The 25270-nt window shown below is 39.3% G+C and overlaps 1 protein-coding gene across 11 annotated transcripts in view; it reads right to left on the bottom strand.

Moving 5' to 3' along the window:
* Positions 1-13688: 13688 nt before the first annotated feature.
* Positions 13689-25270, bottom strand: part of R3HDM1 (R3H domain containing 1) — a 2579330-nt gene continuing 2567748 nt past the window's right edge. For all 11 annotated transcript variants that reach the window (XM_044074947.1, XM_044074954.1, XM_044074957.1 and 8 more), the window contains one exon: positions 13689-15082. In XM_044074947.1, the coding sequence (XP_043930882.1) occupies positions 14709-15082 (374 nt within the window). In that variant the 3' untranslated portion in view covers positions 13689-14708. The remainder of the gene's footprint in view (positions 15083-25270) is intronic.

Here is a 25270-nt window from a genome sequence, read left to right as displayed (position 1 = left end):
GCCTCAGTAGTAGTCATGGATTCGCTGAAGATTGACCAGTTTGAGACACGCTTGCTTAACTGTCGGTCTTTTTCTCGCGTTTTAACAATTTGGGTAGTCGGAGGATCCGGCGGCATAATGTACGCAAAATCTGTGCCGAAAACTGTTCAGCAAAGGTTGAAGGAAGCACAGGCGAACAGGCTGCTACCGTTGTGGTCTGGGCCTAAGCAAGGTAGACAGTAAGAGTGGAAATCTTTATGAGGTATTTGTTTCGTTAAACAGTTATTGACTTTTTCTGACATTGGCTGAGGCAAGAAAGAGTCCAGCTTTTAGAAGTCTTAGTAGTATTTGGTAGTAGTAATCTCTGGATCTGACCAACAGCTTGCAAGAAAGACTGAGGACTGATGCCTTTATACAGACCAGCAGAGATTACGTCGGGTGAAGTGCGACATCAGCCGGACCCAGACTTTGAAGGGCTGCCTGACGACAGGACAACCCATTTGTTATGACTGCAGATGCATCCATGAAGGACATCAATCTTTGTAGAGTCTTTCAGAATGACTCTGCATAACAGTGGAAAGGCATACAGGCACATTCTGTCCAAGGAAACAAAAATACATCCATTTTCCAGGTCTGTTTGCAAATAATCCTGGAGCAGAATTTTGCCAGCTGTTTGCTGCTGTACAGACACGCAAAAAGATATACCTGAGATATTAACAACAATATGATCAAATTCTGGAAGACCTCTTGATCTCATTTCCATTTGTGAGGATCTGTCCTGGTCCTGCTCAGCTTGTCTGCTGCAATATTTTGCTCTGATGGGATATAAGATGTCTGAAGAGCGAGACTGTACTGAATTGCTATATCCCAAGCTACTGTGGTTAATCTGCACAGAAAAAAGGGTCTGGAACCCCCGTTTATGTACCATATCACTGTGGTGTTGTCTGTAATCACTTGTAACTGCCCAGTGTACCATAGATGATACAGAGTTGAATGCATTACAACTGCCGACATCTTTTATGTTTATAGGTTTTGGTCAGTCCTTTTTGTCCCAAAGAATCTACACTTTTACATCCCTACACAGTACCCCCCCCCAGCAAAGTCTGAGGTGTCCATAGCTACAGACTGCACTGGAGTTGAAAGTCAAAAATGGGAGACCTGGATTAAGCTAAAAGTGATCTCTCCAACAAAGACATTCCCTTTTTACAAATCCCAAAACCGGAATCTGAAACATAAGGAGATGTCAATGTTGGCAATATACAGATTTTAGGTTCTAGTGAATCTTTCTCAAGTGGAGTCTGGCTAGAGGATTTTATGAGAATTATGGATGCCATGAATCCTAGTATCCTGAGAATTTCCCTTGCTGAAGTCGTGGACTGAGGGGAAAAACTCAGAACAGATATAGATTTTTTTTCTCCTTTGGAATAAAAGCTATTTCCAGTGACTTATCTATGAGATGCACCAGGGAAACAAACTTGTGAGGAAGCGTCAAATAAGACTTTTGAATGTTCTCCTAAAACCCCAGTCTGAAAAGGAAATTTCTTATCCAGGTGAGAGATTCCTGCCAGTTTAAAAAAATGCAAAGATAAACAAGGCATTTAAATAAGGAAAACTATGAAGACCTTACAGTTTGCAACTATCAGTTTGTAAACTACAATGGAGCAGTGCATAACCCAAAGGGCAATGTACAGAAATGAAAGTGTAATTCAGATACAGAAAACATTTAAAAAACATTTGAATTCTGAAGCTGTAAGACTTTGGCAAGTATCCTTTAAATCTAGAGATAATAAAAAAAACAATGAAAGGGATAAATCATTTTGACTTTAGACTTTCACAAACTAATTCAGAAGGGAAAGATCTAAGATTGCTCTCTCTAAGGTTGCTTTTTTAGGTATCAAAATAATTTCTGAATAGAAATCTTTCCTGATCAGAGAAAGTGGAATAGCTTTTATTACCCTCTGAGTCAGCATATGCTGAATGATACAATAGGAAAAAAGAAGTCTGATCTGGTGGATGAGGAACAGAGGGAGGAACACCCACTGCCTTTTGTATCCCTGATGAATCACCCTCAGAACTCACTGATATTATCTGTTGCCAAAGAAACAAATGCACTGCAGTGGCTCTGCTGGACAGAGGCACAGGGAACTAATGGCTCTGCTGGACTGAGGCACAGGGAACTAATCTAAGGGGGCGGTGAAAGCCAACACATTCTGGCTAGGCTTATAGATGCCCTCGGGCAGATAGCCTAGTACTTAACTATGAACCTAAAAGCTAGATTTTGAAAAAAGATTTGAATGCTTGCCAAGGTGGGGGTTACTGCTTGCAGTCACTCAGATTTATTGAACAGTCCTTGTTTTTAGGAAGCTCCTTTCTTTTTTAAGACTAATTAGCATTGTTTTTTGAATATCTGCTTGCCATAGGTTTGCTATATCTGCTTATTTTTTTTTATCAAATGGTGTTAAGTGTAAAACCTTTAATAAAACTAGAAAAGGGGAGCTGAAAAATGTCTCACCCCTGGAATCTGTTTCCCTTTCTCACTACACTTTCTCTGGACCGGAACGACAGATGGTCCAAAAACAATTTCTCTATCTAAATGAGAATTCAAAATTTCAGCTTTAATATCCTTTGGTAAATTCTGAGGATGTAACCATGCAAACCTTCTCATAACAGTTTAAGTAGCAGCTGCTCCTGAACAGACATCAGCTGAATCATTAGCATACTTCAAACAGTATCTGGTAACTTGAGAGACAGAAGCTAAAAAGGAATCAATGGAAGAAGGAATAAAACTATAATGCTCCCCATATTCTCAAAAGACACAAGCAAAACCTATAACATACAAGCCTAACAATTAAGAATTCTAAAAATAAGTGTAGCAAAAGAATGCACTTATTTTTCCTAAATTTATCAAAGTTTTTTTTCTTCCTTATTAGAAGGGGAAGGATTACCAAATGTTTAGCAACAGCAGGATTCATCAAAGAAATCACTATAGGGTCAGAACTGGGATTTGAAAATAAAGCTTTGTAAGGCTGAGTAACTTTATACAATCTGTCTCTTACAGGTTGCAGGCTGGCTCTCAAGCATGTTGCAGGCTGTAATAAAAACATCCTCCAATGCTGGAAATACAGGAGGAACATGAGTAGGCTGTAGAAATTCAAGTTGCAACAAACTAATATTTTTTCAAAGACACTGGAATATTACTATGTTCCCACAAACAATTAGTTCATCTTAGATATGATTTCATAAAAAGAAAATTCTTCTAAGACATTATCGGAATAAACACTCTACTCAGAACATGAATCAGTTACCAGAGGAGTGAAAAAGAGAGAGTTATGTATTTACCATAACTTGGAATCTGTGCTATCCAGTGCCATATTCATCATGGATGGGTCCTTGGATCCAACCTTGATTCCAAGCTGGCAAAGTGAGCGACAGCTCCTGAGCTCGAGCTCCTCCCCTCCCCTTACTTCCTATTACCCATAATCCTCAGATCGAGTTTGCTAGATAACTATCCTGGCAAGGACACTGTCCTAACCCAGGAACAGCATACCCAAACATGCCATCATTCTAAAAATACTCTGGTCACCAGAAGGAAGGGGACAGAGAGTGGGAACATGATGAATAATGACACTGGATAGCACAGATTCCAAGTTAGAGTAAAAGTACATAACTCTTTATCCGATGCCAGCCGTGTCATTACTGATCACAGATGTGTCAGAGTCCCCAGCTACTGAAATCCTGGGAAGTCTCAAGGAAGGACATACCGGAGCACAGGAGAACCAAATGAGGCTCTACCCCTAGATACCAAATCCAACTTGTAATGTGTTACAAAGGTATGGGGATTTGACCATGTGGCAGCAGCACAAATATCACCTATGGAAGTCCTGGCGCAGAACACTGAAGACGTAGCCACTGACCTCTTAGAATGAGCTTTAATAGGTCTGGGAAGATCCCTGTGATTGCTCTCATAAATCTGAACTATGCAAGAAACTATCCAATGACAAATCGACACTTTGGAAATGTCCATGCCTCTCCTAGCCTTGGAGAAGGCTACAAAAAGCTGATCCGACTTTCGAAAATCCTCAATCCTCTAAGTAGAAATGTAACTGCCTATAGACATCCAGGCAATGTAGCTGATACTCCCCCTTGTTTGAGAAGTTGGGATACCTACTCAAGGATGCGTACTATCAAGCACATCCAGTCGTCCTTGCGCAGAAGCAAAAGAATGGACTGAACAGTGACCATCTGGAACTTCCTGACTAACAAATTCAAAATGCTGAGGTCCAGAATGGGACGCAGGTCCCCTATTCTTTTGGGCACTAAAAAGAAGCAAGAGTAAGTACCAGATCCTTGTTGTCCTGTTGGGACCTTCTGGATGGCTTATTTTTGAAAGAGGTCTTGCACCTCTAAAACAACTAAAGCCCTTTGGAGGGTGAGATGTCCAGGAGTCACTTTTGGATTTGAGGGGGATGATAGAAGGGTATGAGGTATCCCCTGGACACGATATTTAGCACCCACTGGTCTGAGGTAATGGCAGCCCAAGCCAGGTGGTGCAAGGAGATATGACCCATGACTACCTCCAGGGCAGAACAGTCAGGCAGCACTTCAGGAGCATTGTGGGGGCTTCTCCGAGAAGGATTCTTGGAAGCCCTGATTCTGCAGACCCCCTCTGCCACTGGGGCAGTGCCTGCCATCAAATACCCTTCACCAGCCAGAAGAGGAGGATTCCCGCAGAGCATCCTGGAAGAAAGACTGTGTCCTGAAAAAACAGATTTTTACTACCCCTCTGAGTCTTATAGAAGGACTGTTGGGGAGTGGAAAATATGATACCGACCACTGATAAGGTCTTTCCCTCCTGCTCACTGCGGGTCAACGTGTCCTTGATCAAGGGACCAAACAGATTAGATCCATCGAATGGGGCATTAGTAAAGGATGCCTTAAAGTAGTCCGCAAAGACGCAAAGGCAAAGCCAGGCATGATGCTTAATAGCAATGCCTGAACCCGCTGCTTGTGAGGTGGCCTCAACAGCATTCAAGATCAACCTCATTGAGGTATTAGCTAGGGAAGTGAGTGTGGATAGCTTTGGAGAAACCACCTTGAGGCTCTCTGGAGGCAACAACTCCAAAAGGGAAGAGGAAAGCTCAGAGACCAAATCCCTTTGCAGCTGTGTAAAGTGCACCCATGTAATTTGCTTCCCTCAATCCAAATGTAGCTGAAGCATACACGCGCTTCCCGAAATGGTCAAGCGCCCTAGACTCCCTTCTTAGGGGGATGGACTGTAGAACTCTGTTCCACAAGCTCTTTCTTGGTGGCTGCGGCAACCACAATAGCATCTATCGGGACACCTTTGCTCCAAAATTGTTTGTCCTTAGGGGGATTGAGGAATTTATCCACCCTCTTGGGGACTGGTTCAGCTGTTCCCAGCTCCTTCCACGCCCTGCTGGCTATGAGATGGACTAACTTGTCTGGAGGGGGAGCCAGTCAGGAAGTAGATGGGCCTGTCCTGAATGACTTCAGGAAAATGGATTCCTTGGAGGATGGGGTGGGGTAAAATCAACCGCCCCTCACTTGAAGGATTTCAAGAATGTCACCAAAGAATACCTCGGACGGTAGTCTGGGGGACCCATCCCCTTCCTCGAAATCAGTCTTCCATTAGCGACTCTTGAGGGGAGTCTAGGTGCCTCCTCTTGCATGTCCTCTTCTGAGGAGGCTCCTACACTGTGGGCTCTGGAGAGGACTCGGAGGAGGGAACCCCTATGGTGGTGATACCTTTCTGAAGGCAATCCCACGGGGGCTGACCCTGGACCTGTGACGTAGGCTCGCCACCCAAAATTGAACTAGTCAGGGTAGAGTCCAGAGCAGAGGAAGATGCTGCCGACCAACCAGAGACAGTCATTGCCTGGAAGGAGGATGGACTGGACGAAGCCCCACCCTCCTTCCCGCCAGCCGCAACCGACCTCTCCTGACGATATTGGACCCGAGCTATCCAGGGCAGAGCTCTCAAGGGAAGGGAACAATCAGAAAACTCTGGACTGGAATCCCCCCCCGGTGGCTCCCGGGGATTTCCTGGACCCAAGGCAAAGCCAATCCAGCAGACAAGTGGGGTGAACCAGCCAGGGACCGAGGAAGTGTGGGAGTGGGGGCACTACTCAATGCCAATGGCCTCTCCTTAGGCAAGCTCTGACCCTGGGGCCCCAAACTCTTGAGAGGTGGGCAGGAGGAAAGAAGATCAAAGGTGGGTGAAATGCCCCTTGGCATGCGGCTAGGGGATGGTAGCAAACTCACTTCCATTTGGGCTTTGTGAAAGCTCATCACCTGGTCCATATCAGATGGGAGCAAACTCATAGTGGACCATGAGGAAACTGAAGAATTGCCAGAGTGGGTAGAATGCCTGCGGTCCCAAGATGAGGACCTGCTAGACCTCTTTGGATCTGAGAGTTTGGAAGGGGCTGGAGAGTCAATAACAATCTGCCTCCAAAGGAGCCATTGGACCCGAAGGCCCGGATGGATCCAAGCTAACAAGATTCCCTGCCAACAGATTTGATGAGATTGTTGGAGCTGAGGGGGATTCTGAACCACTGATCGGATCCAAGGACCTTTGAACCTTGGATGAGTCAGATCCGGCTGTGGGAGCAGAGCCCTTCTGTGCCAATGATGTTCAAGAGCAGATGCCCCCAAGGCTGGACTCTGACCTGGAGCACATGGATCTGAGAGCCTGGACCATTTTGCTAGGGAGTCCCGGGAGGAAGAGGGTTTCCTCTTGGGATCCGAAGGGACATTGGAGGAGGAGCCTGAGACCCGAGGACCCCCTTTAGCCAGTCTCTTTAGCAGTAACTTGTTCCTACGCTCTAGGAGAGCCCATGGATTGAATACAGCACATATATTACACTCTCCAAATGGGTCTCTCCTAGATACTAGATGCACTTCTCATGCATGTTGGCAGGAGCTAGCTTCCAACCACATGAGGAGCAGCGTCTAAATTCAGAGAGTTTTTCACAGTCACACTGACACACACAAGCACTCTCACAGAAAGGGAGAAGAAGAAAGTTGTAAAAAGGGTGGAAAAAAACCCTAATGCCAGCAAAAGACTAATGGGGGGGGGGGAACTACTGCTAATCCTACAAAATCACTGATACTACTAAAACTTATTAGACAGAGGGGAAAAGGGAGACAAAGTACAGAAACACCCCCAAAAATGTACTTATTTACCAGTAAACAAGCTTGAGCAGTAGGAACACAACCGTTCACACTCGCGGCAAACAAGATCTGAGGATTATGGATAATGGGAAGTAAGGGGAAGGGAAGAGCTCCAGCTGAGGAGCTGTCCCTCACTTTGCTGGCTTGGATCCGAGGTCAGATTAAAGGACCCATCCGTGATCAATAATGACAGATCAATTGTTCCCTCAAAATCATTTCCCTGTTTAATGTACTAGAAATCTTTAGAAAATTAATATTCCTCTTACTAGTAAAACTTGGATGAGAGTAGTGAAGAGCCTAAACTAAGCCCTGAGCTAAGCCCAATAAGTTATTCCTGTCTAAAGTAACTGAGGTAGGAGAAGATAAATATTTAACTTTCTTCTTTCTGATAGAAATGTCCACAGTAGAAGACCGACAGCTGTCAGGTATCCCAATTTGACTAAGCAGAGGGACATTCCTTGCCCATTCCAATGAGATCGACATGAGTGGATCTCTCATGCCTGCCAGGGACATTCCAACGGCTGCAGAGACATAGCTTTATTTCTGAACAAGAAGCCTTATTAATCCTACTCATTTCTCCTCTGACAAGAGTCACATGGTAAGAAAGAAGCCAGCTTCAGGTCCCAAAAAAGAGAGAACCCCATCCTTCCTATATACTATTCCCCCCCACGCACCAGTCTATCAGCACATTCCACTGCCGCAGTCCATCATCAGGTCTACCTACCCCTTCTTATCTCTCCCAAACTCAATCCGATAGGGTTGGGGCCAATATGGAGCTTAATGTGTCTCAAGATTTCACTTTGTATGCAGCTTTGGAGGCTTTTCACATTAAATCACCCTGGTACCAGAGAGGCAAGGGGGGATATGCTGGGATATCACTTCACTTCCATGGCATTTCAGCCAATATCCACCTTGGGCCATGCCCCCCTCTACATACCCAGCCTCCACCAGGAATTGTACATATGGTATGCCCGGCCAACATCCCAGCCCCCACTCCAGGATAGGCATGCCCATCCCTCTCTGCAGGTGTTGCACATGCACATGCTGCTAATCAAACCCTGGTCAGATGGCTGCAGTTAGGGCTTTACCATTAATACAAAAGCACCAGCAGCCATCCTTCCCACAGGCATCTTACTGACTGGCAGTTGTGGCTTGGCTGGGATGAAAAGACATGCATGCTCCCATATATAACTCCCTATTTCCCCCTGCACTACAGACGGAAGCTTCCTGTTGACAGCAATAAAGAAACCCAGCCATTACAAATAGGTGATACAATAGCCGCCATTAGGTGTAATGAATACCATGGGCCTGGCACCCTCCCAAAAGAATAAGCTAAGCTGATGTCAGCTGTTCAAGCTCATCATCCTAAATCCAGTCCCTCAGACATTCATGCCGCTAACCTGATATGGGTCATCTGAGCTGCAGAGTCAAGGATTCATTCCTCTACACTGCTTCTTAAGCTTCTCTTATGTACTATGAAGGAAGACTCCTGACTAAACAACTAGCTTCAGGCTTTTTAATGGTCTTCTCAAGCAGTTTTCTTTTTCTGTAAATAAAGGATATAACAATTGTTCTGTATTAACTTAAGGAAAATAAAAAATATTTATTAATTTATCAACAATTATAGACAAGACCTATCTTAGAAGCACACACTGTTCCTTTCAGGTCCAAGGCAGACCTGTCTGATGTTCTTTCCTGATTTTTTTTCTCAGCTCTTTCCCACAGCAGTTTGTTTTGCCTGCTGTCCCGCAACACACACATATTTAGTAAGATATATTATGTGAAAATTTCTATTTATATGATGGCAGAGTGTTTCAACAACTCTGAAATTATTCTGCCGGTTGCAGAGAATGACTCAGATTTAAGGATTTTAACTTTAAGGCTATGTGACCTCACAGTAGGTTATAATAAAGTTAGGAAGAGGGCAAAATCCCTGCATGGGGGATGTGAGGGGCTTACCTTTCACTTCATGCAGGTAGTGATTTTTTTTTATCCACTTCAGTGGAATAGCAGGATCAGTTCCTATTTAAAGAAATGGTCATCGATTTTACATGCACTTACATATATATATATATATATATATATATATATATATATATATATATAGGTGTATATTACATTACCAAATTTTTAAAAGTTCGATCATATGGTCGAACACGAAAAGCACAAACTGATGAATCCAAGAAAACAGCTAGAGAGTAATGAACACCATACGGAACTGCAGAACTATAAATGCGGTCACAACTGTAACGAAAAATAAACCTTTATTTTACATGAAGCGCTTTTCGTCTCGCTATTAACGAGACTTCTTCAGACAACACTAACACAGATCATTAACCTTTAAATACATCGACTTGAATTAATTATTAATTGTTGAAACAATTACCCCAACCACCAATAATATCACCGGATTTTTATTGCTGGTTGGGGTAATTGTTTCAACAATTAATTAATAATTAATTCAAGTCAATGTATTTAAAGGTTGTTCAGTACTCTCTAGCTGTTTTCTTGGATTCATCATATGGTCGAAGACATATGATCGAACTTTTAAAAGTTCGAAAAGCTAAAAAAAAGGACATACAAAAAAAACCTACCTGGCCATTTTAAGCAGGGGGGGCAAGCCCTCCTGCACCCCCACGTGGGGGGCTGCGCCGCCCACACCCCCCACTCTTTAAATATACCAACTCCGAGATTGCATTACAATGCAGGAAAGGGGAATCTTCCCATTCTGCACTGTACAGATATCTCTGTTGAAACGTTTGAACTTTTAAGAGTTCGATCATATTGTGTCAACCTTATGACGTTCGAACTTTTAAAAGTTTGATAACGTAATATACATCTATATATATCTATAATGGTTTACCATTGTAACGTCGCAGTACCATTGAACGGCTATGAAGTATTCTAACTACAGATGTTCGAATACTTCATATGTGTGCAGTTTAAATGAGCGAACGTTATATTTGCAAATGGACTGTGCATTCGCAAATATGTTCTAAGGGATGTACAGGGATCACGGTACAGTGCGGTTAGGGAAATACATCCCTTTCCTCACTGTAGTGCGATATTGGAGTTGGAATATATAGTTGGGGGGTGTGGGGGGGCTTGCCCTCCTGCATAATCTGGATGTTAGGTGTGCTTGCTAGGGAGTAGCGGCAAGGGTGGCATTGCTGTTAAGTGCCGAAAATGTCGTGTCCGACATTTTCAGCATTAACAGCTGATTTTTGACATTAGGACGGTTAGGTTGTGTGTACTTTTGGCGAATTAGTTCGCTGTTAAGTACTTTTTTTTTTTTTTACTTTCGAGATTTCAATAGTAAACCATATATAATATATATATATATATATATATATATATATATATATATATATATATATATATGGTTTACCTTTACATGTTTGAAAGTCAAATGGTCATACATGCACATCCACGAACCAGATATGTGAATTTCATAATGCTGAATTCCCAAAATGTCATAAAATAATCGAATTTCGACATTCCCAAACACACCACCACTGAAACAAGTGCTACCATGGGTCAAAAAGGGGGCAACAATTCATAATTTGGTGCTTTGGTTTTCGCAATTTTGCAGTTTACAGTTCGTAGCAGTGGGTTCGAAGATTTGACCTTCGAACATGTAAAGGTAAACCTATATATACATACATATATATATATATATATATATATATATACATACATATATATATATATATATATATATATACACACACACACACACACACACATACATATACACACACACATAATACATGACTTACTCCCCTGCAGCTCCTTTCCCTGGGATCTGCCAAATGCCCTGCATTCAACTAAATCCTAGTACCTCTAACAGTCGCTGATTTCTGAGAATTTCCCCAGTCATTCCCTCAAACTTTTGCCCTCTCTCTCTCTGTTGATTTGAGAAAATGTGATGAATTGTAATCTATAAATAATGACCTTTGTTCGCTACAGACTTCTTTTACATCAAAGAATGTGTGTTAGTTCATGTCCTTTTATTCTGTCAACTTTCTAAATCAATGATACTATCTTAAAGATGCCTCTAGTCAGTGTTGTGGCATACAGCAATAATGTCCAGACTATGGCCCAGATGACCCATGTTCAACTGGCAGCTAGGACATCTCAGACACTGGCAGGGAAGGCTGGGATTACCCATTCCTTGGCTAGAGGGAGGGCATTTGCCTGGATGTGCCTCATGTCTGATCACTGGTGGAGGCTAAGGACAAAGGGGGGTAATGACCATAATGGTGAAGGGTGGAGGACATTGGCAGAGTCAAAGCAAAGGAGAGACATTATGCCAGCACAACCCCATTACAAGCACACCCATTGGACATCTCAAGCAAGCAAGCAGGGAACTGTGAAGTACAACATAAGGAGAAAATCACCCACAGCAGCAATACAGCACAGTTCTGTGATGCCTCAATCTTGTTGGTTCCAAGCCTAATCAGCCTGTATGAGAAAATATCTGAATTTACTGATGGTCAGCTGTGCAGGAGAAAAAAATGGATAAAAAGTGCCTCTAATCTAGCTGTATCTTCGAGTTTGAGGTTGAGGTACAGAGAGCTAACAATGGCTGAAGGTGGACAGTCATACAGTAACCACACTGTGCTAGGGAATTTTCATTTTTTATTCCATCTTCCCCTACTGAAAACATTCTCTTCACAGTGACATACTGAGTAGGGAGCAGTGGAACACAATGGCGCAGACATTTCTCTGTTTCATAAGGTATGGCCCCTTCCGGGAACCTCATCTAGTACACCTCTGCCTGTACACTCCTACATGTTCCCATTCTTCACCAGGGTCTATAAGAATATAGCTATTGTTGAGAGATGTTCCCCTTTCAAAATAACCTGTGAATGAAGCAAAAGCAGACTCTCATTTTTCCTTTCTCCAGATGGCCCTCTGGCTTCAAAGCTACTAATCAAGCCAATTCTTCACAAGCACAAACAGATGTTGTGCTGTATACCTATTAGTGTTCAACAAAAGTTGTTTAAAAAATGCATATAGGGAAGCTACAAGGGGAGAGATGGTAGCATACAAGCATGACAGCTTCAACACAGGAAGAGTCCTCAAGAAGAGAGCTAGAAGAAAAGAAAGGCTCACTCCTTCTACTCTAAATTAATACAATAACCACTGTCCCCACAGATTCGGTCCTGTGTCACTGAGGCAAAGGACAGATAGAGAGAGAGAGAGAGACAGAGAGTCTCGCATCAAGCAAGAAGCTTAAGGCGAAACTCCTTTGCGGAAGTCAAGCACTGAGCTGAAACCAAATGAGATGCTGGTGCTGGTTGGCAATGTGATAAGCAGATGCACTTTAGGGAACCCACATGGGTCTGACATGTCAAAACAGGGCCTGGCAATGGCACTGCACCTATTGCTGGAATGAAGAAGCTTTAAAAATCCAGTGTGAAGTCTTGGAAGGCCCAAAGACAAAAGAAAACCCACTGGCATTGTCTCAGTCCTCAGCCTCAAGTAGCAAATCTCTCTTGTGGAAAGCAGGCAGATGACACTTTGGGCCTGAGATGAGGCCAATAAACAAGTTCTGGAAACACATTAACTTGCTTTTCTCATACTTCAATGGTATTTCCAGGAAAAGCAAGTGAAAGGCAGTAGCAGGCAAATCATGGATTTTGCTTTAAAGAGCAGATGATCATGCTCTTATTCAACCTTGCTCCTATCAAGTGAACAGGAATAGAGTAATGACCTCTTATTAGGGAACGATGGAGTCCTTTTGGTAAAGAAACAGAGACAATCACAGTCATTATACCCTCAAAAGTGAGCTAGACTTGGGCACAGACTTGGGCTCTTGACCTTTTAACTTCTGCATTTTATGATCTAGCTTGAAATTCTTAGATAAGCCCACAAGCTGTTTTCGGCACTGTACACCTTCCACCACTAAAAAAATATTAATGAAGTCCTTGAACTTTTCTCAACAGCTTCAACAAACTAAAAAGTTACAAGTGAACCAGAACCAAGCAGCAAATGTCATGGTCCTTACTTGTGACCTGGGACTACAAGCACATTCGGACAGTGTATATGCTTTTTGGACAGTGAACAAAGACACATTCAAATAAAATTCTAAAAACAAATCTGAACTGCAAAAGTTAACAAAAACAACTGGGAATCACTGTGGCATGTGTACCCCTTAAGACCTGTGCAAAGACAGCATGTGTTATTGGTTATACTCAAATTCTGAGCAAGACAGAACAAGATTTTTAAGTTGTATGAAAGGGTAAATGGGGAAGTACCCAAAACTCATAACATGGGGTCTCAAATTAAGATTTGTGTTCCCCTAGACAAAAAGTTCACTCACTGATTACAGAGTATACATAAGTTAAAAGAGCAATTAACCAATTATATAACTAACCCTCTCTCTTTTTTATTTGTGCTTTATTGATTTTCACATTTATATTCCTCTGATATATTTATGTGCAATTCTGTGCAACTGTGTTTCAAAATGCGAAACCTATAAAAATGGTATGCACCCTTATGGGAAATTATTCATATTTGTAAACATTTATTTTTTTCTGAACTGAAAAAAAAAGACTTGCATCAGCATACATTGTACAGCCTTGCAGACTCACAAAATAATGAAAAAGTGGGCTTAAATAAGTGTTTTAGTTGATGTCCAATGGCCTTTTGTAAATGATACAACTGAAAGGGTATCAGTTCTCTATGAATGGATGCCTTCTGCAAGATCTTGAAAGGAAACTACTTTAGAAAAGTTATGAAAAATAGACATTTGCATGAAATGAAATGTAATTTTGGCTTTTGGAATACAGTTTCAGTGCAGGTATCTGGTAAACCTTTCTTTTATGAATAAACAATTCCTTTTCCTCCATCTTTTTAATGTTATAAAAGTTTAAAATCTGAAAAATAGCATATTTACTGAAATGTATATTATAGTTTCTTTACAATTTAATTTTACATTACTGTAATGCACTCATTAAAAACATGGCATCTCAGAAATCATTAGATAGTGCAGAAACTGTCCATGATGACATTAAGTTCAAAGGAAAAGGAATACTATAAATAAAAAAAAGTTTTACTCTTATTGGTCAAACAGTGTAATTCCAGAACCACATTTTCTTACTTCAAATTTATCACGGTGTTTAATGGCTGGATAAACAGTTTGAGGAGAGAAATGAGTGAAATTACACAGCTGTATAAGGTACCGAATAAGAAAATTCTCTGCTTATAACTGAACTTTGGAGATGACTTAAATGTTCAGTATTATAAAACGACACCACTATAAAAATAAAAAGAGGGGCTCAAATAAGCATTTTTCACAGAAAACCATTGCTCTGATCCAATTCTTATATAAAATTCTGATTACAGGTCTTCTTTCTTGCAGGATTACAGCTTCTTGTTTATTCCCTTTGTTGTACATCACAGGAAACACCATCCCAGGTAATCTTTCAATGTGCCAAAAGAATTCCATTTATAACAAGTCAGTCAAGGATGGAAGCTGAAAGAAATTCAAGTGATAAAAGACTCATTTCCAAATGTTGCTGTGGCTGCTACTGAGAACTAGCTCTTTCCAGAAAATGTAAATCGTAGTGCTTCCTGCTTGTTCTAAGTCTAAACTTGTTCATGGAGTTATTTTGTTTCCTGATTGCATTCTGTGCAACTGCATTTGAAGGAAACATGGCTAAAATTGTGTATGTGGAGGCCAAGTCACTGGATGTTTTGGAGTGTTCAGTGTTTGTATTACTATCTCCACTGCCACAGTGATGGTGATGGGGATTATGGTGATGTTGCTGCTGTTGAGATGGAGGGTCTCGAAGCCATCGTATTTTGGCACCAAATTTATGCAGTTCTGATAAAAGTTTTTCAGCATCTAAGCGATTTATACCCTCTGGCAAGTCCGTAATCTCCAACAATCTTCCACCTGCTGAAACACAGAAGATTAAAGTAAGAAACTATTTACATTTGTGTTCTTTTGCTACTCCTATAAAAAATATTTATTCAGACCTAATCATAAACTATCTAGTATAAGCAATGGAATGTACAGCTGTCAAAATCTCAAACTACTCTTTTCTAGGCTAGTAAATGACAATACTTTGGTAAATGTAAACAGGCAACATGACTACATCACAACTGACTCATTACAGTGCAGTCCAATCTACTGCTGTTTTTCTGCACTTCTTATATGCTCTTTTCAGTGGGAGTTAATGTAGAAAGTATCTCTATAATGTTCACACAAAATGTCTGGATTCACACCACAACTAAAAGGAATTTACCAACAAACAACAAATAATCTTTCTAAATGAAAATGGTGCATCACTGACATTACTCTATTATTGTAATTTATTAACTTTCTGGATGGTCTTCATTCTCCAGTTCTAAGACAATGTAGAATTATGGGGGAGCTAGAGTCTATCTTGTTGTTTAGTAGACATAAGAGTCAAAAGTTCGTTCTGAGTAGGCTACCAACATATCTTAGGGTAGGTGTGCACGCATACACACAAACACAGTACACATGACCATAGTCTATTTCGATGACTGCTGACACACCTATGTGTTTATGTTTAGGGGAGAGGGGGGGCAAAGCAGCAACTGAAGAAACATGCAGATACAGGAAAGCACATGCAGACTCTGCAAATAAGGCATCCCAGCTGAGACCCAAACTAGAACATCAAGTGCTGTGAGTCAACAATGCTAAGCAGTGCATCACAGTGCCACCCTATTCCATTTACATGCCAGATACATGCAAACACTTCTGAAGCAAACTACTTAGCAGACTGGTGCCAGGGTAGACGATACATAAACATAGTACATTCAGGACAGAGAGTGTATTTTGTAATGTGCTTCAAATTAAGGGTTGGCTTTAAATAGCCCAGTATGTTTCCCTGCCTCAAAAAGTTTGAAGCCTCACCCATATTATTACAAGTACCTCACAAAAAGGATCCTAGGCCTTAAATACATGCCCTACACAAACAGACTCAAGAAACGTCAGCTGTTCTCAGTCCCTTATCGTCTACTTAGAGGTGATCTCTGCTTGACTTACAAAGCCATGTCTGACCCAGCCCTACTTGAAATGCTACACCTAAAGAAATCCCAATACCCCAGTGCCACAAGCTCCACAGAGAACAACCTCATTACCACAATTAACAGAACATGCTGGAGGGACAGGTTCATCTCCTATGAACCTATCAGAGTTCATAAAGCACTCTACTGTATAAAACACACGTACAACCCTGCCACCACTGAATCCCTACAGAATAGTGTGGCAGCAGAATGAATTATATACAAATCTTACAAGAAAGGAAGAAACTATGGTAAGTGCACTGCTACAAATAAGTTCCTTGTATACAGATTAACAGAGAAGTCAATTTAGCACTGGATATTGAGACAGAAACATTTCAATATTTATTCAGCATGTAAAGGCTGTGAGAGGTACCATAAGAGTACCATTACATTACTAGATATGCTCACACAGGGCATTCATAGCTGGAAACTGTTTTCATAAGAACTGAAAATATGAAACCCCTTTGCTACTACAGGCTTAACATAGCTGAGCATTAGGATGTAACCTTAGTAAGAGCTGCAGCACTCATACACCAAAAAAAAATATGAAGCCATGAGGTTCTGCAGATAGAGGACAGAAGCATCAGAAAAATCCACAATGGATTACTAGATAGTTCAAATTGTAATCTCTACCACTTCCCCACAAATAAAGCATTTTCAGACATTACACAAGTTTAAAATTAGAAAAAAATAGTGTGTTTGCTGAAATGTATATAGTCCCTCTGAATTTTAAAATTCTACTGTGGTGTGCAAAACATGAAGTACTGATGTATCGAGCATAATCAAACACCCAACCACAATCCCTTTTCCCAGTGTTGCACATGGGGTCAGTGTCATTTCAACAGTGACACGTCATCTACAGCCAAAGCTCAGTTCTTCCACACCACACACTGGCATGCACAATCACACCTATGGCCAATTTAAAAGTGTTCAACCCACCTACTACATATCACACACACGCACACAGGGAGGACATACAGACTCTGCTCAGAAGGCACCCCAGCCAAGAAATGAACTGGAGAACTCTTGCAGTGAGGTGACAATGTTATCTGCTGCAACACAGCTATCATATTCTGTCACATTGTGAATAGGACATTATCACGAGAAAATATCAATATGCAGCACTATCCTGACAGGGGATCCCAGGTTGAGTCAAGACTACAGGTTTGTACATATCCTCAGGGTACTAGGCTTTAATTTTTCTTTTGTAGTTAAATTACTATGAACATTTGGTCTTTGTTTTACATCAGTCTTGACAATAGCAATGTGCTTAGATGTTAAGCATTTTAAAGACAGTTGTCAGGAATTCAGATACTAACAATTTGAGGGAAAAAAAGGTTAACCTGATCTCCATATTAAATGGATAGAGAGAGAATAAAGGACTAAATCTACATATCGTCTGCTACTCCCAGTTTATCAAACTATGATGGTTATATGAACAGTGGGAAATTAATAGGCTTGCTAATGTAAACAGAAAAATAAAAGTTACAATTACAGGAAAATAGCCCAAAACAGAGACAATATTTAAGTCCCACCCCTTCCTTTTCCATTTCACAAAATAATGACTAATATGCTAAGGAATGGCTGATAACGACTACAGAAGCAGAAGCATTACTATTCCATATATCAAACATTTAATTCAGCCACTACACTCCTAGTAATATTTAATCAACCTTATCAGGATCCCATTACTTCACAAGCTGGATGGCTGCTTTTCATTTTCCAAAACGGAAGTCGACTGCTCCTTGCAATGCTGTATACAGTTCCACTTACTTTTTAAAACTGTATGCATGTATGTACATACAGTACTGATACATTACTACCTTTGAAAAAAAAAATCTTATACTACTGTTTTTGAAATCCATAACCCTGAATTTTAAATGACTTCATCTGCTGTACAAATAGTTTGTCATACTACCTGCTAAAGTTAAGGCTTACTGAAACCATTTCTGTAAGTCTTATTTTGTCGTACTATTATCCTTAATTTATTTCTCTGCCTCGTCACAGTTATACTTCAAGGCTGAGACTGAAGTGGGTCCATTTATGGATCAGTGTACAACGCTGGTCAAAAAACATATGTAAACACATAAAACATTGTTAAATGGAACTGAGACAACATGGGAAAGGAACTGGAATGGCTTAAACAAACAGAACACAAGCAAGAGTTAAAAGAGGGTGGGGAAGAGACAGAGATCACCAGAAAGAAATGTATTTACAATAACAGAAAAATAACATGCAGTTCTTAAAATAATATGGACATATGCAGGTTGTAACTTAGTGGAGAGGAGTTGACTTCTGCCACACTGCATTCTTATCACATTGTGACCTTACAGTAGACAACATTATCAAATTGGAATACTGACAAGCTACAGAGATGTACATGGAGGAACTCTCCTGCGAGAACAGTTGCCTTTCTGAGGAAAGATAATCTTCTGGACAATGTCAGACAAGACACAGTAACTGGTTTTGACAAGCCCCAAATATTTTTAAAAGCTTACGCAAAATGTAGAAAATGCATTGATCCTTGACAGGCTATAGTCTTTTTTCAAACACCTTTATTGAATTAGCACTTGTGAAATAGGCAAATTTACATTCATATAAAAGTAATCAAGCTACATTAACATAAATATTATACTTCACATACATTGCTACATATCATATAACCTAAGCAATATTACATAAATTATTCAATTCCTGCTTTTTTAAAACAAGAAACATCTTCATTAAACTATCACACTTACTACATAGGCAGTCATACATTTATATAAATGAAAACAAACCACACCGACACAATTCTAATCGCAAGCATTTTACATTACAAGACATACTGACACAATCCCAGTTGCAAACGTTACACATCACTTATAAACTACCCAATCTTTCTTACTCAGACATTACATAGCTCATTTAAGTCCTGCAGCCTTTTAGGCCTCATTCCTTCCTTGTATGTACTGTTCCCACAATTCCCATTTTTTCCTATGTAGTTTGCTCCTACCCTTTTCTAAAGACCGGAATTCCAGTTATTTTCTCTCTATTACTATTATTCATTACTTCTAGTATAGCTGGTTTAGATTTTGATTTCCATTTTCTAGTAATTGCTTTTTTTGGCAGCCACCATTATTAGACACAGCAAGACCTTACCATGTCTAGGCAATTCCAATTCTGTATCATAATTCAGAAAAATCATCTCCCTCATCAGACCAATCTGCCCACCCAGCATCTGCGACAGTGCATCCTGCAAGGAATCCTTAAAGTCTGCCAACTCACCATATTGCCAAAAAATATGTTCCTAATTACCTCTTTCTTCCCTTTCACACCTCCAACATTTACTGTCTGAGGAAAAAATTATTTGGAGTCTACCTTCAGGTAAAAAAATATTTATGTAAACATTTCCAGGCAAAAATCCTAAATCTTCTAGGTTTTGTTGCATATTTTGGGAGACATACATATATCCTACCATTGTTTCTTTGTGAATTGCTTATCCAATCTCTCTTCCCAATCCTTTCTAACCTCCTCTGATTGATTCCTATAGTTATGTAATATTTTACATGCTCTACTAATTATTCCTTTTTTTAATGTCAGTTTTGGTTCTAGATTCTATTAGAAACACTACCACTGCTGGTTTTTCATTTAGGACCCTCTATTTCTTTCTCTTTGCCTATACTCCGATATCAATCCCCGATAGGGAAGGCAATCTCTAACCTGCAATTCAAACAAATTCTTGGGTTCTTCCCATTCTATCATCTTTCCCTGTCTAATTATTTGCTCCCAATACCTTGGTTCCTTTGCCAGTTTTCTCCAAAAGATTCCAGCTCCCTCTTGCCTATTGTCTGTATCCCTAATTGCAGTCATCCCTATCGGCAGAATCTTCTTTCTCCATTCCCATGTTGATTTAGTATTTAGAATACTTTCTGCTACTTTATGGATAAAATATTCTGCACGACAACTGTTATTCTTTTTAAAGGCTTGCATCCAAAATCTCAGTCTCTCCTTGTTCCTTGAGTTTCCCTCGTGTTTCATCATCATCCATTTCCACTTTGAATTATAGTTTTCTGCTTGTGCTATGTAGAGGAGTCTTGTCTGGAACAGACATGGACCATAACACCAAGAGACTTTAAATATGTTAATCCACAAAAAGCTGCATAAAAGGTTAGACTGCAACAACAGACCCACTTTCACCCCTTCTCTTGATAATGAGAGAATACTCCTTAGCTCAAATGTGGACTGAGTGCAACAAAGATTAAGGGATTATATTTTCTATTCCCTGCCACACGGGTTATCTGCCTAGACTTTTTTTTTCTTGTGACCTTAAGACTTCTGCAGTATATTACAGAAAGTTCACTCCACTCAGTTTCATTTATCTACTTTTCTATTTTAACTGAGGGGACACCACCAAGCTAAACCCATTTACAGATGAGAAAGTGAACACAAAAATTAAAAATGCAAAACATGAGAAGAAAAAAGCATAACATCAAAACTGATATATTTTACATCCAGTACAAGTTTGCCAGTACTTGACCAGACTTTTGCAACCTCACAGTTAAAACTTACACTAACCAGTTTAAATCTGAAACCTGAGGTCCCTTTAAGGATTACTTCATTAATGCTGTATTTACTCGTACTCAAAAAGCCATCTCTGTTGGTGTAGAGAGGTAAAGTCTTGACTACTGTCTACACAATTTGAGCTCAATAACCCTCTCAGGCTTCTTGATGGAGCTGGCACAGGGAAGCTGTGAGTGACCAACCACCACTGGCTCTCCAAAAGTTGATTTTTAAGCAGCTGCCTGGTCCTTTATAAATCTGTTGGTACTTCCATCTAGTTAATCAAAGTATTTATTCCTTTAATTCTGTAACTTTTTTCCACACGCTCACAGTTTATTTAGCTTCAGTTAAGAGAACTTATAGTGTGCATTCATTAGAACCCCTGATTACTTGTCTGTTTAATAGAGCTTCCATTTTATAACGGTGTGTCTCTCTACAGAATCAGACTGCACCTCATAAAAAACAAGTATAACAGGTGGTAGAAATACTTTAAAAACTTTCCAAAGTATAAATCCACTAATGAAATTAGGGAAGCACAAACTAGTTCAAGCTGAATCTTCTGTATTAAAAAACACAGAAACAACTGATCCAAACAGTAGTTGAAAAAATAGACTAAAGTGTAGAAACTCACCATTCCATTTATATACCTGTTTAAAAGTATGGCAGTGGTTTACTAGGGCAGCTGTGTTGTAAAAGAATTAGCATGTTTACTTGCCAAATACCCCTTCCTCCATACATCAGTGTGATGATATTCGACACAGTGCTGACATACTTCAAGCTCTGTGATTCCAGGATATGTTAAACTAAACTAAATGTTAAACTAAAAATTACACATTAATAACTGCTAAACTTCCTGAAAGCACTTCACTGTAGTATCAGAAAAAAGAAAAAGTTAATATAAGTCTTCAAAATTCCTTAAAAATCTTTTCTACCAACATTCACAAACATTTTTAACATAGATCACTTTCATCTATTAAAACTTCTTCAGGTTTGTGTGTCAAGTGGGAAAAGCAACTAAAAATTAAAAGTTAAACAATATATAACACCATTTTTCTGGGCAGAAACAATACATATTACATAAGAAACTGTATTAAAAACAAATCCCAAGCAAAAACCTATGAAACTTGATATATATAGCTCTATTCATCTCAAATGATAACTCTATTAAAGAATTTTAAAGTAAAATAGACTCAAATATGTATTAAAAAATACACACACACACATATATATATATAACATACAGCGGAAAAACAGTTGCTCATGCTCACAGAAGTGATATTCGCTCAGGTCTGCAAACCCTAGAAAAAAATGTGTAAACAGGACTGAATGTTAAAATATACTACTGGAGCAAATATAAACAAGTAGTATATCTGCCACCAATAATCAATGTGTCTGGTTAAGCTGAAATACTGTGCATTAAAAAGTTACAACTTAAAAAGGCTAAACTGTCATGAAAATCATGGATGTGCTACATGTGTTGTTTAACAAAAACATTTTTTACATTAGTCTGCAGTTTAAAAAATTCAGACGTTAATCTACCTGAGCCAGCTAACAGAAGTAGCATTCAATTAAAGTTGTCCACATTTGCACTAAAAAATAATAAACAAGAATTATTAATAAAGAATAGTTAGTAAAATAAATCAACACCTTCAGTCTTGTCTGTGAACTTTATTTGCATTTATTTATTTGCAGTTATCAACAACTTTTTTTAACTATTAACTTTGTAAATGTTATTTTAAAATGTAATAATATGGTAGTGGCTAATTAATTATTAAATTTGTTTTAGAAGAGACATTTATATACAAATATTTATCTGTTTATAATAACCATTTTTAAAATATTTAAATGTTTATTCTAAATATATCTTCATTTTGTACTGTTATTAAAATCAGGGCACATTCATAAGACACTTTCTCACATTTTTTATAACTACAACCTTTGAATACCGTAGAACCGCATTACAGCGGTATGTGCATTTTCCGCAGATGTCATGACATTTTATCAATTCTTGTTTACAACTTTTTAGTGCAAACATGGACAGCTTTAATAGCTAGACTCATATCAGTGAGGGGTTGAATGCTACTTATTTTAGCTGGCTCAGATAGACTAACTTCTGAATATTTTAAATGGTAGACTTAAACTTTTTTTTTTGTTAAACAGCAGAGCTAAATTCCGTACAGCACATGCATGATTTTCATGACAGTTTAGCCTTTTTAGGTTGCAACTTTTTAATACACAGTGTTTGCGCTTGACTAGACACATACTGGTTATTCCTGGCAGATATACTACCTGGTTATATTGGCTCCAATATTATAACATTCATAAATTTTAAATGGGGTTCTGTTTACACATTTTTTTCTAGGGTCCGCAAACCCGAGTGAATATCACTACTGTGAGCATGAGCGACTCTTTTTCCACTAAATTTTTCATGCATATATATATATATATATATATATATATATATATATATATATATATATCTTTAAATTTTTTAATAGATTTATCATTTGAGATGAACAGACTTATTATGTACATATGTATGCACGTGTGTGTGTATTTGGCAGTTTTTATTTAGGATTTTTTTATTGCATTTTCTTAAATAATATGCATTGTTTTTAGCCCAACAAAATGCAGTGTTATATATTGTTATTTAACTTTTAATTTTTAGTTGCTTTTCCCACTTGACATACAAACTTGAAGAAGTTTTAATAGACTAAAGCGATCTATGTTAAAAATGTTTCTGAATGTTAGTAAAAAAGATTTCAAAGGAATTTTGAAGATTTATGTTTACTTTTTTTCTTTTTTAATACGACAATGAAATGTTTTCAGGAAGTTTTAGCAATTGCTGTGTAATTTTTAGTTTAGTATATCCTAAAATTACAGAGCTTGAAGTAGGGCAGCAGCACTGTGTTGAATATCACACACTGGTGTATGGGGAAGGGATATTTGGCAAGTAAACATGCTGTCTTTTACAACACAATGACCCTAGTAATCCACACCCATTCTTTTAAACAGGTGCATAAATGGAATGGTGAATTTCTACACTTTATTCTGTTTTTCAACTACTACTTGGATTGCTTGATTGCTTGTTTGTATGTTTTTTTAATAAATAATATTTGACTTGAGCTAGCTTGTGCTTCCCTACTTTCATTAGTAGATTTATACTTTAGAAAGTTTTTAAAGAAAGTATTTCTACCACCTGTTATTAGGTGGGATAGTTACAGTATAGTTAGGTGCCTGAACTCTAGGGAATCTAAGATCTCCCACACAAAGAAGTTTCCTCATTTGTTTTTGGACCCAGGATACTGACATAATGGGTTTGAGAGACTTCATGGGACACCACAGAAGCTGTTTAAGATTGTGCCTCCATAGTGACTGATAATAAAACTGTTCTTCCTGTAACTTTACACTCTAACTCTTGCATTTACTTTTTTACTTTAATAAGAAGTTAAAGTTGGCTTTCTAGTCACAATGTAAACTTGCTGACAGGAGTAATTATTCAGTATCAGGGATTAATGTATTGGGGTAGACATTACTGACTGGAATTCTATATGCTTTCTTATTGGTTCCTTCAATTTAGCTTCTCAACTTAACAATGGTGGCTGTTCGGTGCAGTGACACACACACAGCGCATATATTTCAAAGATGTGGGCAGCTTCATTTTAAAATTCTCTCATAGGAACACCTCCCAGTGATAACTGCAGTTAAGCAGTACTAAATACTGAAAATCTAAAGCCGATCTCATAGCCTGTCTAGACGAATTTACCACATCCCTGGTTTTGGTGGTCAAACCAAATCTTTTCTCAGCAACACTTATTAGAACACACCAAATCACATACCTCAGCTATGAGGTGAAATGCTCTCTCAGCAGTTGTGCAAATAGGTGCCTGTACACTTAGATTACTTTCTTTTAGACAGACAGCACTCAAAATCTCCAAAGGTAATATTCTCCCTTTAGCCACATTGTAAGCATCTGAAAGCAAAAAATATGCACTTTCCAACTGTCTCTGTGGCCAGCTTGGTTGAAATGGGCATTACAAGACAATGTAGCAAATGCCTCATGTTTACTGACAACCAGCTACTGTTACTTAAACTGCCACAGTGTGTGAGGAATGCACTTACGTAATGTTACTGGGGGCAAAGGTCTCACACAAAGCCACTACAAACAAGGAGCAGGTTTGTCAGTACCATACACCACATTAAACCAAATACACAGACGCACATGCGCTGAAGCACTTAAAAGCAATCTACTTAAACCACAAAGGTCTCCTAAATGCAGCCAAAGTAACAAGTACACTTCAGCAAATACACAAGCACACAATGCAAGCAGAAATCACTGTGAAACACTGCTCTAAAAGTCGCATTGTTTCATATCAAAAGCTCTTAAACTCCATGTAGTTCCCCATCCTAGTCATAGGTGACTGTATAGTAAAGTTACACCAATCCACTGCTCATCAGGCAGTGGAAGGAGAAGGTCACAGTCAGGTGCCTCTCAGGAGCCAGGATTCAT

This window comes from Protopterus annectens, chromosome 6.part0 (genome assembly GCF_019279795.1).
Source record: "Protopterus annectens isolate FY-2018-M chromosome 6.part0, PAN1.0, whole genome shotgun sequence".
Classification (NCBI taxonomy): Eukaryota; Metazoa; Chordata; order Ceratodontiformes; family Protopteridae; genus Protopterus; species Protopterus annectens.
The sequence above is the reverse complement of the archived record's forward strand: the minus strand, read 5'-3'. Positions and strand labels throughout refer to the sequence as shown.